Source organism: Larus michahellis, chromosome Z (genome assembly GCF_964199755.1).
Source record: "Larus michahellis chromosome Z, bLarMic1.1, whole genome shotgun sequence".
NCBI lineage: Eukaryota > Metazoa > Chordata > Aves > Charadriiformes > Laridae > Larus > Larus michahellis.
Window position 1 is genome coordinate 12734580 of NC_133930.1, and position 16108 is coordinate 12750687.

Here is a 16108-nt window from a genome sequence, read left to right on the forward strand (position 1 = left end):
GACCCCGCCCCCAGCCCGGTGCCCGCCCGCCGGTCCTCGGGCACCGCCTCCCCGCCGCGCCCGTCCTCACTGGGCACGGCCGCTGTCAGTCACGAGCGCGCCCTCCTCTTATTGGCAGCGGGGGTGCCCCCACCAAGCCGGGCGCGGCCCGGGCGCAGGGGGGCGCTGTTCCCTATACCCCCGACGGGCCTGGGTCAGCAGCCACCGGGCCGGTAGCGGTGAACCACAGCATTGGGCGCTACTGAAGTGCTTCTGTCGGGGCCTGGGCACCTGGGTCAGCAGCCACAGGGCCAGGAATGGTGCCCCACTGCATCAGGCACCATTGAGGTGCCTCTGTCAGCACCTGGGGCCCAGGTCAGCAGCCACAGGGCTGGGAGTGGTGCTCCACAGCACCAGGCACTATTGAAGTGCCTCAGTCAGTGCCTGGGGGTCTGGGGGCCAGGGCCTGGGGCCTGGGTCAGCAGCCGCAGGGCTGGGAGCAGAGCCCCACGGCATTGAGCACAACTGAAGCGCCTCTGTCACTGCTTGAGGGTCTGGGGGCCAGGAATTGGGGGGCCTGGGGCCTGGATCAGTAGCCATGGGGCTGGGAGCAGAGCTCCACAGCATTGGGGGCTATTGAAGCGCCTCTGTCAGTGCCTGGGGACCAGCAGGCCTGGGGACATGGGGAGCAGGGGCTTGGGTCGGCAGCCGCAGGGCTGGGAGCAGTGCGCCACAGCATGAGGCGCTATTGAAGCGCCCCTGTCAGTGCCCGTGTGGGTGATGAGCGCCTAATTTTTGGTGCTTCCCGGGTGACGGCAGCGCGTGAGTGGGGGGAGGGGGTGCCGCCACCTCCTTGGGTTCCTTCTCCCGCCGCTTGGCATGGCGGCAGCAGCCTGTGTGCGAATGGAGTGTGTTCTGCATGGCTTGTCCTTTGGTGTGTGGCGCCTGGCTCAAGGTAACTGGCTTACCACTGAATTATTTCATTTCTGGGTAACAATGTCTTTTTTTGCATCACTACAAAGACTGTTTCCTGTTGTTTGGTCAAGTTGTCACTTTGTTTAAATCGACCTTCGCGCTGCTTCTTATGCAGCTGCAAAGCACCCATGTTGTATCCATGCATGCTCATAAGAAAACTCAAGTAAAATCTAAACGAAGCACCGAGACGCTGAGTTTTACTTACAGCAGGAGATGTGCACGGAAAATGACATAAAAAGGGCTTTTCATTAAAATAATCCTCTAAAATGACTCTAAATTTTTAGAGTATTATTATACACAAATTCTTATTTTATAAACATTATATACAATTTTTAGAGGAGTATTATATACAAAATTCTATTGAAATTTGTAAAGTATGGGGTTTTTTTGTAAAAATATTTCCATATAGTCTACTCTTCTTGGAGGATTTTTATCAATGCTGTAAAACTTGACTGCTGATACACTACAAGAAATCCTCTGCCCAATGCCTATTAAAGTGTTACAGCCTCAGCCTCCCTGGAATGTTGTCTTTGGACACTGTATAATCAGAGCTGTAAATAAACACCAGGTTTACCAGGTATCTAGGTTACTTTTAAAAGCTTAACTTTTATGCGGGTACAGAACAATGCAAATATTGTGAACTGCCTGTGGCAGTGCAGCAGGACTACCCAGCAATTTAAATGACGAATGGTAACCCAGGCGACAATTTGCGTACAGAGTAGACTTTAGGGAAATATTTTTACAAAAATAAAACACACTTTACAAACTTCAATAGACTGTGGGACGTGAAAATGAATAGCTCCTTCAAATATTAATGATAAGCACTTTTTATATCACTCCCCCTCTTTTTGTGGTAATACTTCACTTTATTTACCTTGCTCCAAACCCAGACGTAGGAAAACTAAAGAAGAAAGAGAAAGAAGTACATGGAGTTGTTAGACAGCATTTATATAAATAAAATGGAGTGACTGTTTTAATGCAGAAATACATTATTTTTGCTATTTTCAGTGTCAAGGAATGAGAAGTCTTTTGGATTTAATCACCTTCTGCCTGAAAAAAAAAAAAGAAAAACTCAGAGATTAGGTTTCATGAGTAGTTTTACAACAAAGACTATTCTGGTATGGGATCCCACGCAGAAGGTCTCTCACATTTCACTCCACAGCTGCTTCCACATCATTCCTTTACATTGCATCTGACCTCAGCTGCATAGGCCAAATGCACAGCCCAGGAGATTGCACTGGTGTAAATCTAGGGTTGGGGGAAAACTGGGACAGAACTCCATGCTCTCTAGTGCATTAAAATGCACAAAGAAAGACAATAGCACTGTAAAAAAAAAAAAAAAAAGTATTTTAAAACTGAATTTACAGTGGCAACAGCAGGATTACCTCCAAGCACGCCCTGAAGTTTACAGCAGACTGAGGCAAAAAGCAGCTACTTACTGGCGTAGCGCATCTCAGAGAGGAAGGGATGTTTTGACCCCAGGCCAGAGTCTTAACTCCGATGGGAAGCGCAAAAGAGCTTTAATTCCCACAGAGCACATGGGAATACATTCTTCAACATCTCATCAAAAAAAGCCCTACATCCCCCAAATTGGAATGTAATCACTGTTCTGCATCAGCAAAATATCCACATAGTCCCACGTCCTGTCCTTTGTAATGGACAGGGAGTGCTCCTTCCTGGGGCTTGCTCCCCAAGCTGCCAGATGTGCTGGGCTGAACCCATCGTGGAAGGGATTTGAGTCCCTTTTCCTGGAATTTGAGGGCCAGTTTCGGATCCCCACTTCATCAGTCAGCGTGTTCATCTTTTCTGGAATGGAAGAAACAAAGCTACCAAACGTGCAAGTTAACTTACCTCAGAAAAGTACCTTGGCCTCTGAGAAGGCCAGCTGCAACCCAAACATTGTGCCCCAACCCATTACAGAGCACCAAAGGCTGTGGGGATCTTCCCCTTCCCCAGGACACTTCTGTGCAGTCTTCTCCCTTTCTCTTTTAAAATCTCGAGCACCTGTGAGGAGCACTCGCCAAAGCCAGTCACCTGATCCCGGCAGGTTCTCCCTGCAGACAGTGGCAGGAAATCGGCTCCTTCTGAAGGTAACAAGGGTACCCAAATAAACTGCTGGTTCAGAAACAGCTCTGAGAGTCTGCCTGGTGCTCAGGGCACCTCGGGAAACCAGCTTGGCCAGGCTCTTCTGAGCGTCCCCCTTCCCCACCTCGTCTCTACGCTCCCTGTGTAGTCATCTACCACCTCTCATTTACGTATTTATATGTTAAATTTTCTGTTGTTTTCACACGCCTGCTCCCTCCAGCATTTTTACTCTGTAATGTGTTTCTGAATCGCCCCCTCCCTGCGAGGAAATAAGGTCGTTCAGCATTGTATCATTTGGGGTTGTTCTCATCACTAACGAAAACTTTTTAAAAAATCATTTCCACAACAAATTGAAGTTCCTGGGGTGGTGCATTAACAGGATCTGTCTTCCCACGTTACTTCTAAATGGGAAGTCCTTTTCCAAGCTGCCAACGACTTCTGTCCATTGAAAAATGAAAGTGAGCTTATAAAATAATGTCATTTAATTTTGCTCAATTCTAAATGTATGACAATGGCAGTCATGCAAATGTTGAAGAGCAAAACTTCCAAAAAGTCAAGTTCTAGTTTGTCTGTGGTGGGTAAAGAACACACTGTCCCCATGTTATCCTGATATTTCGCATTCTTTCTAAAAACATAATCACGTTATTTACCTTTAAAGCTGTCTGCAGGAGGGGAACTCACAGACCAGCTCTACCCACGAACAGAGATTGCTTTGTTTAAAAAATTTACATGCCATTAATTTGAGTAATGCTTTGGGCTGCATTCTCAGCTGGGCCCAGGCTTGGTGAGAACAGCTGATGGAGGGGATCACAAAGGAGCTGTTTGCAGCTTTCCTATGAGTTTTCTTTCAGGGATTCTCTTAACTACAACAAGTTGCACATCATGTTTTCCTTTGTGGCAGTCCTCCTTATCAGGATTGCCTTGGCTCTGGGGAATGAGTAGCCTGGATAAGGCATTATCCCAGGCAGCATCTCCAGTGCAGCTGGCAAAGGTCACCGAATATGGCTTTATGCCACATTTCAGCTTTTCTGACCCTGGGGCTTTGCAAATCTTGCTTTCCTGGGGACTCCCAAGGGTGCTCGGATGGGCAGGGGTTCAGGTCACTGTGTCTTGTGGTTGCTTTGATGTAGGTTAGGCAGGTGTAACGAATTAAGTGTTAAAAGCCATTCCTGAGCCTTGAGCAAACTTGCATGACTACGCCTGAATTTCTTCTCCCTATTTCCTCATTTTGAAGGAAACAAAGGGAGGTTTTTGCCCTGACATAGACCTATAAAAAGCATGGATGTGTGCAGAGCTTCCATTCCAGAGTGGTAAATCACTGGCAGGACTCCCCCTTTGATTTTGCACCATGTCTGGATCAAGGTCTGGAGATTGCTTTTAGTAATTACGCTTCCAATAGTGACACAAAAGATTTTGAAGTAGCAGCTGGAAAGAGAATCCCACAAAGTTACCATTTGCCAAGGCTCCACAATCCTCTTTTTCTATCCAGAAAAGCTACCTGGGTAGAATTTGGAGATTTTTATGGCTTTATGCTTGCCTGGGCATTACCAGAACAATTGTCCTTAGGTGTAGAAATCTCAGTATTTCTATAGTATATGCATAATTAGTCTGACACTTCCCAGATTGTCGCAGATGGCCGTGCACGCTCTGAAGGTAGCAGGTGTCCCAAAAGTGTTGGATTTACCCGGAGTATACGGAGATTGGTTATGCATGCTGGGTCTGATACTCCTTATTTCTATTGTTCAATTAAATAACTCAGTTTAGGGCTTAGTATATTAAACAGTATGAGAGTACCACATTAAAGTAGCTGAAATCAGTATGCAAGAAATGTAGAAGACCTAAGATGAAGCTGGAAGTCGGATTACTGGAAATTATCAAAGAAAAAAATCGGAAATGAAGAATGTACTGTGAAGTCCTTTGGGGAAAGGTCAGCAAATCAGACTGCCTATAAACAGCAATCAGCTATCTGTGCTTTACACAGGTTAAGATAATTTCCTATTAGAACTCATGTATGTTAGCATTATGCAAATTAAGACAATTCTATAAAGAAAAAGAAGAAGATAAAAGAAGGGCTCTAATCTAAGATGATGCTTTTAGCACTGGATTCACATTGACATTTTCATCTGCCATTACTTTCAGGTGTCCTTTGGGAGTTGGTTTCCAAATTTAGTTCAGATTTCATCCTTTACAGTCTGCCGCCTTCATAGAGAACTCCAAGGTAACATTTAGAGCAGTGGAATATAAGCATTCTCATTTACTAAGTGTATGTTCAGAGATTGTGTACTACAGTCCTATACGTGAATTCTTTATCTTTTATCTTTGTTGCAGTGTTCTTTCTTTACTGACTGTATTTTGTGTTTCCATGTTTTAAGCAGACTGTTCTGTTCATTTTGTGAGAACCTGATTTCTTTGGGGAGGTTTTTCCCAGTCAAGGGAAAGCAGCTCTCTACCAGGTTTCTTCAGCTGAAACCTCCGTCTCCGACTCCTGCACCATCCTGTGTCTCAGTCCGGGGACACCATGTGCCCAGTTCCTCCCTGGAGGTCGTTGAAGAGATGCATTTTATGTCTTAACTAAAGCCATCTGCAAGGTCTCACGTGGCCCCTTCATGACTCAGACGGCAAGCAGGAGTTCCTTCAGTGATAGCAATACAGACTACTACAATTTCGTGTTCATCCCCTAGTTACTGAATGTTTTTGTTCTGCAAGGGCCTTCCAGAGCCAATGAGCAAGCTGAAATTTTAAGGCTTGGTCAAGTGATAATCTACATAGTAAAAGGCTGTAGAGAGGGGGCATTCCACCACTTACCACTGGAAGCCATTTGGGGCGTATAGTGCCAAAACATGAATGCAGAAGACTGCAAAACTAAATTAACAAGTACATAATGAAGAGTAGGACAGAGGCATTAACTGCTGAGAACACACCCTGGACCATAGTGTTTACTTTAGTCATAGAGACGCAGCTGGGAATTACATGCTTTAAACTTAAGGATAGAAAGCAAAGTATTGCTATGAGAGCTCAGAAAATTGAGGGAACAAAGCACCTCACATCTAATAGCAAAACCACCCCCTTTTCTTAGCTACAAGTGGGAGAAGAGGAAGTGAGTAACTAATAACTCTACCCACCCAAGGAAGCATGGGTATCAGAAACAAGAACACAGGAGTAGGGAAGTTCCCCACCTTTTTTTAGCTGTCTTGAAAGCAAACACAATTACTTGTTCATGGGCACACACAGACTTCTTTGTTGTGTGGTGAACCTCTTCCTTTTGTTCTCCAGAAGGCTATGAATCCAAATTACTTCAGTTAGGAGACTTCTCCTTAACACTACTCAAAGGGTGAGCCAACGCCCATCTGTATCAGGAGAAAGCCTGTGCCACGGCTGGATGTGAGGCAGAATTAAATCAGGGCTCACCTCTCACCCTCGTTTCTTCTCAACCTGCAGATGCTAAGGATCATAAGATCTTAGAAAGCAAGTAAGAAAATTGGATATATGGTCCTCCTGACATCAAAGAGCTTGAATGGACTGTTGGAATGTCTTGGAATGAACCCCAGGAAAGAAAAGATCAACATTCAGCTCCCAATTTGGATGCCAGTCCCTGCGCTGGGTGGAGGAAAAAGTTGCCAAGGGTTCCTTGCTGGAGTTACTGGGCGGCCCTGATTCTTTCTGCCCAAGTAACTTCTCCAAACACAATGTGGTTGGAAAGTCCTTGGGGAAGATTTCCAGCTATCAATCACCAGCTGAGAATGTGGTCCCTCTAGTTAAATAGCCCTCCCTTGTAGGACTCTTTGTGCTGGACATGAGGACTTCTGCTGTGGGAGGAGAGAAGCCAGTGAGAACTGTTCTGTGTCCAAGTCATAGGGTAAAGGACAGGCAGGTTCCACTGTATCCGTCGGGAGAAATATTCAGTATTAGGCCTAGTGAGTAGCCTTGTCTCTTTGTGAAGTACACATAGAGACTTGAAGCTTTTGCTAGTGGCATCTTGTCTCTTCTGTTCTTTCCTTTAGCGGTGAAAATGTATCTGGTGCATGACTGAAGTAAAACATGTGCTTGTTTTACTTTGCCTACCAGGACCTCGACATGCTCTTGGCTTTGATTTCCTAATGAAAAATGCATGTGCAAGTCAATAACCATGTATCTGGGGTAGTGACAGAAGCCATCCAGCTAAATGCTCATGCTGTCATCCCCAGCTCCCCTACAACTGCATACACAACTGAAAATTCCAGGCCAGATAATTTAAGAAACAGGCATAAACCTACCCCTTAAGGAAAGCTACATGCTCTTTAGCAGAAACTAATGATAAACCACAAACGTTGAGTCTAGAAGTTGGCTCTAGCTTCCTGTTTTTGTCCCTGACTCGAAAACGACCTTTGTCTAAGCAAGGTAAATCTTTATTTGGCTAAGACAAATGATTCTTTGAAGCAGCAAACCTTGTAGAAGCAGCAAGTCTTATAAAAGAAATCCATAAAACTGTATCTTCTTTCTTCTGTGTTAGCAACTGTCTTTGATTTGCTATAACATTTTTCTCCAGAATTGCTGTGGTTTTCACCTCCAGGCCTTTGGAAAGTTTTGTGACCAAACTTTCTAGAATTAAAACATATTCATGCTGATGTCTGCACGGGAATTTGGCACACCTGGATGTCAGATGGGTATTTGGAAACATTTGTCTCAGGGACTCTAGAACTCACCTGTGTTTCCAGAACTCCAGAAGGTTTTTCCAAGGAAATAAGTTATTTTAAATCTTCTATTCTTTTCTGATGCGTGGGCAACATCTGTAGAGGGACTGCTCCTAAAGGGAATATATAAACCAGCAGAGAGTTTGTGGAAGTTTCTTGTGTGGACTTTGTTGCAAGCCCTTGGCTTTTTGTTTTCTCTCACTCTGCTTCGCTGCTCCTAAGGAAACACTTCAGCCCTGGCTGTTCCTGTAATAAGAGCTCTGAATTGGTCATACAGCTTGTAAATTGGCACATCTCATGCTTTTGGATATGCTGGAGAACATGCTGGGGACATTAGTTAAAGCCTCCAGAATCCTGATTTATGATTTACCACTGCCATATGAGGAATTCTTATCCTGAATCTATTGCCCTGAAATGACCCCTGGCAGCAGCTGCAAGAAGTTTCTTAAGAAACGGATGCAAGGAAACAAAAATGCCTAATTGCATCTGAAACGTCCCTCTCCTCCTGTTGCCAGTGATTTACCAGATATACTCTTCTGACATTCATTTTCTCAAGTATTCCTTTATAACCTCTTTTTCAGTTCACCTTCCTCAGCAGGAATCCTTACCTGGGAGAACTTCTATAGCTCATTTCTTATTTGCAGCCCCCCAGTGACTCTGGACAAATTGAATCTTCTCCTATGCCTGCTCTGAAATGTTTCAGTTCTTTACCCCCAAAAGTATTTACTTCTAATTTATTCATGAGATAGTGCTGATTGTGTTTCTAACTACTGCTCTCTCCTTAAGCACTAGCAGAGATTTTGTATTGGGTTTTGCTGCCATGGCAACTTAGCAGCATATTTATTTATTTATTTATTTTAAAATTCTTTTAAAATGCATTCTTTGGCAACAGAGAGGAATGCTGGAGTAGCAGAAACATCACAGTTTTTCGCTTTGTGCATTTCACAGCTAGGGGAAAATCAACTCTGCCTTTCCAACTGGAAGCTGCTGCGTAACGACACAGCGCTCTCTGCTGTCGTGAGCACACGGAGATGTTTCAAATATTAGCCCGGCTAAACCTGTTGACTTGCTGTGTAACACTGCATTGGTTTTTTTTGTTAGTGGTTTTTTTTTTTTTTTGGCTGTGCAGCATTCGTTTTGATTTCCAAGTGTTTGGAGAAGGGTGCTCACACACTCCCCAATACTCTCCTCTCCGTTCACACGTAAGGGAGCAAGGCACGGACACGAGATGCATGGTTTTGTCTGTGAAGTAAAGTACGATAGACGCATGAAAGGTCAGTCCCTTCTCTTCATCTTTCCCTTCACCTTTCCTTCCAGCTCATTTGTGGGGACATTTCATGTAACATTTATTAACACCTGGCCTAAACCATTTCAGCCTTAACCTCCTCAATCACCTGGCACTTCTTTTTTCCTCTCTGTGGAGCACTGCAGTTTCTGCATGGGTGGCAAATCACATACTGCACTAGGTCTTCTCTCTCTATGAAATAGAGTCTTTCTCTTCATTTTCCCCCACTATTTTTGTAGTTTGTAGCTGACTGTTTTACTACTTGATGTAACTTTTCTTTCATTTTTATTTTAGCTTTGATTTGTAGCTCTCTAATGGCCTTCCTCATTTTATTTCTTCAGTTCAACCCATTTATTCAGTTCTGTTCTCCTTTCTGATAGCATTTTTCCTGGTTTTTTTTTTTTCCTCTTTCTTCTCAAAGTCATAATTCACTCAAAGACTACTTCTTTTCACTATAAAAATGCAGCTATTGAGGCAATTGATTGTCAAAAGGAAAAAGGCTGGGAAGAGCGGCTTGCTAAAATATGTGTGCCCTTCGTTCTGTAAAAGACCACCAAAATGATAATGAACTTGAAACAGGATACATTATTGGAAACAATACATTTGGGAATGAACATGTGTTGGTTGACACTCTTGATACCTGTGGCCACAGAAAGCTGGTTGCTCTGTATGAGAAATGATGGGAAACATTGTTCCGTTCAAGGTATTTCTCAATGATCTGGATGCAGGAGTTGAATGCACCGTTAGCAAGTTTGATGACACCAGACTGGGAGGTGCTGTTGACTCTCTTGAGGGACAGCAGGCCTCGCAAAGGAATCCAGATTGGAGTACTGAGGAATGATTAATGGGATAAAATTTAACAAATCTAAATGCTGGATTCTGCACCTGGGACAGAGTAACGCCGGCACAAGTACAGCTGGGAGAGAAGCGTCTGGAGAGCAGCCCTGCGGAAAGGGATCTGGGGGTGCTGGTGGGCAGAGGCTCCATGTGAGCCAGCACTGAGCCCTGGCAGCCAAGAGGGCAAACCGCATCCCGGGGTGCATCAAGCCCAGCACAACCAGCTGGTGAAAAGAGGGGACTGTCCCGCTGTATTCAGCGTTGGTGCCACCTCACCTGGAGCGCTGTGTGCAGTTCTGTTTAAGAAGGATGTGAAGCAACTTGAATGCGTCCAGAGGAGGGCAACAAAGGTGGTGAGAGGGCTGGAAGGAATGTCCTGTGAGGAGCGGCTGAGGACTTTGGCTTGTCTAGTTTGGAGGGAAGGAGGCTGAGGGGAGACCTCATTGCCCTCTACAGCTCCCTGAGGGGGGGACATGGAGAGGGAGTGCTGAGCTCTTCTCCCTCATACCCAGTGACAGGACACATGGGAATGGTTCAAAGCTGCACCAGTGGAGGTGTAGTCTGGACATTAGGAAGCATTTCTTTACCGAGAGGGTGGTCACACACTGGAACAGTCTTCCTAGAGAGCTGGTCGATGCCCCAAGGCTGTCAGTGTTTCAGAGACATTTGGACAATGCCCTTAATAACACACTTCTTTAACCTTCGGTCAGCCCTGAAGTGCTCAGGCAGTGGGACTAGATGGTTGTTGTAGGTCCCTTCCAACTGGAACTATTCTATTCTATTCTATTCTATTCTATTCTATTCTAATTCTATTCCTTCTCAACTTACAAAACAAACACACTAAAAAAAATTATTGAAGTTACTGTAAGAAATTGGGATGGCTTTTAATTATCATAGGCACTTTACTGTGACCAGCATACTCCCTTGCTGATACTACAATGCTTCCTTCATCCCACCTTCCTGAAGTTGCAGTTTCACATGATATATCGGTGACACTCTGGATCCCATCATCTCCATTTCTTAGAATTACCTACACTTTCCTCTCACATGTGTAAATACATGGTATTTACCTAAACAATGCCATTCTAGATATCCTAAGGTATCTGAGGTATCCACAGGGGGCTGGCAGCTATGGGCCTGAACCCGTCCCCTTTTGGAGTGGCACATACCCTAGGAACATGCAAAATGACAGTAAACCCCTGTATTCAGGCACCGTCATCTCCCCCGTTATGTTCTGACTCGCACTGTTAGCAATGCAGCTCTGCTTACTGTCTTACTAAGAAAACGTAAACTTGTATAACCGGCAAATCACTGGCAAATTTAAATATATGCCAGAAGTTACGTCTGTGATAAGGCTGTCTTACATATTCTGGACAGAACTTCCTAATCACATATGCATACAATTAATACAAACATAATGCAGCATGCAGAAAAGGAAAGAAAGAAGCTTATATAGGGAGCAAGGTTTGTGATTCTTATGTAGAAACAAGAGGCTTTTTGTCTCCCTTCTAATATTAAAGTAACCTTTTACTATAGAAAAAGCCATTTATTTTCTCTTGGTCAGCTATTCCATTCTGCAATCTTATATAGAAAACTTCAAAAATGCATAAAGATTTCTTGATGCCATTCTATGTTTCTTTGGATTTAGGCTACCTACATCTATTGATGGAGAATATACGTGAAAGTATTTAAGCTAGGCTGAGCATCTAAAAGCTGATAAACTTTAAACTACCCTGCAATAAATGAATTGCTGGCTTCAGAATAAATATTAATGGCCGTGGCTTTGCAAAATAGCTTAAGAAAACACGTATTAAAGAAGACAGCTTTTAATGATGACCGTTGCTAATGCAGGTACGTTACGGCTGTGTTAAATGGGAAAGTGTGCACTGTGCAGGATAAAAATCCCCAGCAACAGCTGCCAACTGGGTACCAGTGAAAAACAATGACCTTTACCCTGTTAGAAACTTTAGACTTGCCCAGTATTACTAGGGCAGCATTTCTTAAAATGCTAACTGTAAAACATCAGAAAGCAGTTCAATAAACAACAGTGAACTTCTCTCAGTACTGGGAATATATATGCACATTTTCATAATCCAAATGAGAAAGTGGAACAAATGACAGAATACAAATTAACGGGTATTTACAGAATGAAGCCTTATTTTTGTTTGGATATAAATCAAAACCATTGTGATAACTCTGTAGATGACATTCCTTGGACTTCTTTTCTCCCCCAGAAGACTAGATGTCTGTTTCATCTTAAAAGGCTAAGTACCACACTGAAGGAAAAAAGAACTCTTGAGAAGATTTATAAAATAATCACTCGGGAGAAAATTTAATTTGATAGCCTTTTTGACTAGAAAGCTCTTTGGCTTACAGCTTTCAGAGAAAAAAAACACCAACAAGCAGAAGGAAAACAGATGTTTTTGTTGAATCTATCACTGTACTTTGTAAACCTACATTGTAAGTGCAAAAAACCAGACTGCAAATTGTGCCTACTACTTCTTTTTGCCCCGTCTATTATTACTGCTATGCTATTAAAATCCATTTGGGTAGTCCAAACAAGTCTTAATTGTTTAATAAAGAAATGAATTCGGCATTGTGTGAATACTTAACAGACTAATGATCAGCAGATATTCAACCAGCAACAAGAATGTTAAATATGCATACAAATTGTTGAAGGCATATTTAAAGTTGATTCCAACTCTCAGAAATTTGCTAGGTACAACAATTTTAAGTAGTATTAAATCACTTCTGAGTAGTGAAATAGGTCTAAAAATAGAAGCAGCAGATGAACCCGTCACATTCAGTAACTCTGTAAGATTAACAGTTCATCTAGAATTTCGTAATAGGGCAAGATGTTGATGGACTGTGTCCAACAGACTTTAATTTCTAGCAATGCCTCTAGAGAGGAATCCATGTGAAACCACCACGCTGCTCACAGACAGGACACATTCACAAACTAGGCAGACAAGTCAAAAGTTTGAAAAAGCTTCCAAACAGAACAGTCACATTTTCACAAACTGTTCCTCTGAGGTGGGTGCTGAGGGGGAAATTCTTGCTGTGTGTCTCTGCTGTGCATGATGACTGTGGTCATCACATGTGTATGATTACGGTCATATACATATGAACGTGTATGATTTAACACACAGCGCTGCTGAATAAAAAAGGCAAACACTGCTTATTAGTAAGCCACTAGCATTACCAAACCATAGGATATTAAAATGATTACTTGCTCATAAATTGGTTACTTGGTCTCGGTTTTGTCTTCCTAAGTGCACAGTGTCGTATTTGAAGTCAAAGCTAGGTCTGTGCTTTTTAAAACCTTGTTTTTCCATCCTTTTTAGATTAACAAGAGTCAGAAGTTACCCAAAACAGCCCACTAAAATGGGCAGGAAAACCAGAAACGAACTGCAAATTCACTCTTCACCACACAGCGCAAAAATAATGGTCACAGCTTCATATTTAATGTGGAATCACTTTTAAGTATACAATATTTCAAAAGATCCAGAAACTGGTTAAGAGTTAAAAGCCAGTAGAACAAAAATACAGGAAATCCAAAATACATCTTTGACCTTTTTAATCCTGAATTTTAGGGTCACATGCCTGAATAGACAAGTTTGCTTTATGAGGAAGGAAACTTTGGTATGGAGTTGAACAAGCCACATGAATAGCACCTGTAGCTTTCAAAATAAATAGTAATAGCTAACTAGACACCATGGCAGCAATATACCCTCTTAAAAAAAGATCAAGAACATGCTTGGAGCTATGCATCAAGACTGGACAACAGAAACTAGTGTAACCTTTTTCTAAAGCAACTTTAAAGCATTTCTGCTTTCTACATTTCTGATGCTGAAATCAGTACGAAATCTTTCCTACAATGAGAAAGCTTTCCGTTTATTTGCTAACCACTAATAATCACTCCCTTAAAAATTGCACTCTGATGCTTGAAGAACACTGTATTAAATTTTTTTCTTTAAGTCTTTAGACTTCCTCTATTTTTCTAAAATATTGTATTTTTATTCCACAGGCCCATGCTGTTAGCAGTAAGTGTTGCAAACAGAAACATCCCCATACTCCGAGTTACTTATTAAAAAGGTCAAAGATAAATTTGACCTCAAAATGGAACAAAAGGGTTTTTTAATAAATGGTGCCAGAAATAACAAATGAGCTTTGTAATGTGTGGTACTCGCCTACAGCCATCACTAAAGTAATTACCGGAATGTTAGTCTATGTTAATCTGTGTTTTATGGGTTTGCAACGAAGTTTAATACACATCGAACAGAGTGAGTGAAACTTCAGTTACCGGTGTATAAATGAGTTTTAGTCATTTAATAAATTTTCGTTTTTATCTGTGTGTTCCACTGTAGTGCTGTGACAACAAATCACACCTGTGTACCAGAGCATACATCAACAGTATGATGTAACTTTACTTACACCACTGCTATATTTAGCTTTTTGAAAGAGACATAAGCATACACTATGGCCACATCAAATAATTTTCTGGGTTTTTGCTTTAATAGCCTTCACTTTTTCAGTAATATTTCACTTTGAAAATGTGAATTATTGAAAAAAATCACAGAAAGTTTATACAGGAATAGCTATAAGGAATAACCTCACAGGCACTGATATGACAAACATTTATTTTAAGGGCTAAGAGGCATTAATCGACAAAGTTGACTAAAAAGAATGACTAACTTTGTCTAAATGGGAAATGCCTGCTTTTGCTTGTATGTTGAGAAAAGAAATTCAGAAAGTTATTTTTTGGCCTTGCTATGTCACAAAGTCAATCATACAAAGACCTACGCGTTTAACCTAAAAGGACAGTTTTAACAGCCCTTCTATCAAAAACATCATGCAAAACTTTGATCAATTATGCAGCTGCTTTAAAACTGTTGCAAGACCATACTGTATATATTAGCTTTTATACTGCTAATGCACAACTAACAGCAAACTTGATTAGATTAACACAAATTTGTCTTAATTACACTGTTATATCACACTAAGGAGACAAATGCCACAAGATTGGCAAAAACATTTAATTCTGAGCACTCAAACGGCAGGATAATTATGTGTTGTAACCCCTTCACATTTAGAAAAAAAACCATAATCCTGCAGTCTCACTTTACAAAAAAAAGTTCTGTAAAATATTAATTGGGAGGGGAACAGTTTATACTATCTAAAACAAAGTAACTTACACAACTAGTGTCAAAGGCAAACAAAAAAACTTCTAAATAAAAAAATCAAAATACACATAGCAACAGAAGCATTAAATACATAAAAGATAAGAAGACAATGCAGTTGTTAATAAAAAAGACCAAAAAAAGAAGAAAAGTTACTAAAGTTAGCAACACATTTAAAGAAAACGCAATGAGGGAAAACTATTCTTTCCTACAACAACAGAGTTTCCATTTGCAGTCTTTCCATCCATAATTTGTCTGGTACAGTACATCCATTAAAATACTCAGAATCTCACAGAAGAGCGAGGTTGTTCTCTTCCAAATCTAATTCCACAGTTGGTTTTGGATGTTTTAAACAGACATTATTATGAATGAAGTAAAAGCAAGGCAACAAATGGACTTTTTATCACCTTTGATCCTAGCATTGCTGACAAACATTTTTAAAAGTTATCATAATCTTTTTTGTCTTTTTTTCCCTCTGCTTCAAATCCATCAACCCCATCACTGTCCCTTCTCCTTTTCCTATTGTTATGGATGTTGAAGCGTTGATTCATCTGTGGTAATGGATCCATTCCCAAAACTTTGTGTATTTGACGGAATGCAAGGAGTCTCAGTGCAAACTAGAAAAAGGGCAGAAAGAAGATATTTCTGTTAGAAACAAATGTCTGTTTTGAGTACGTTGTCAAACAATTAATGAAGAACATTAGCAGCTGTATTACCCTTAGCTCTCATTATCCCTTCTTCCTTCCCCCAACAAAGTCAGCACAATAATATGTGTATGTCACATTTGCTGCTTCTGTACAAAATACAGCATCTTACCTAAAAAGTAACGTACATGTGTTTTAGCTGCTGGACTTGCCCTGAAGCAGCCAAGGTTTGTCACATGTCCCTTTACACGTTAGTAATCTTTAGCAAAAGGACCAAATGAAGAGGAAGGGCCTTAACCTCTTAAGCTGCTAGCATGAATTGTCAATACTGTGGGCAGATACAATAAATATTAAAAATTAAACTTACACAGATTTATTAATAAAATATTAAATGCCACTGCAGTTTTAAATCTAATAACATACCACTGTAGAGTGCTTCAAAGTTTTCAGGAA

The 16108-nt window shown here is 41.7% G+C and overlaps 1 protein-coding gene across 3 annotated transcripts in view; it reads right to left on the reverse strand.

The window, feature by feature from the left end:
• Positions 1–13273: 13273 nt before the first annotated feature.
• The window catches only part of ZFR (zinc finger RNA binding protein), a 51721-nt gene continuing 48886 nt past the window's right edge, over positions 13274–16108 (reverse strand). For all 3 annotated transcript variants that reach the window (XM_074569583.1, XM_074569582.1, XM_074569581.1), the window contains exon 20: positions 13274–15628. In XM_074569583.1, coding sequence (XP_074425684.1) covers positions 15449–15628 — 180 coding nt within the window. In that variant the 3' untranslated portion in view covers positions 13274–15448. The remainder of the gene's footprint in view (positions 15629–16108) is intronic.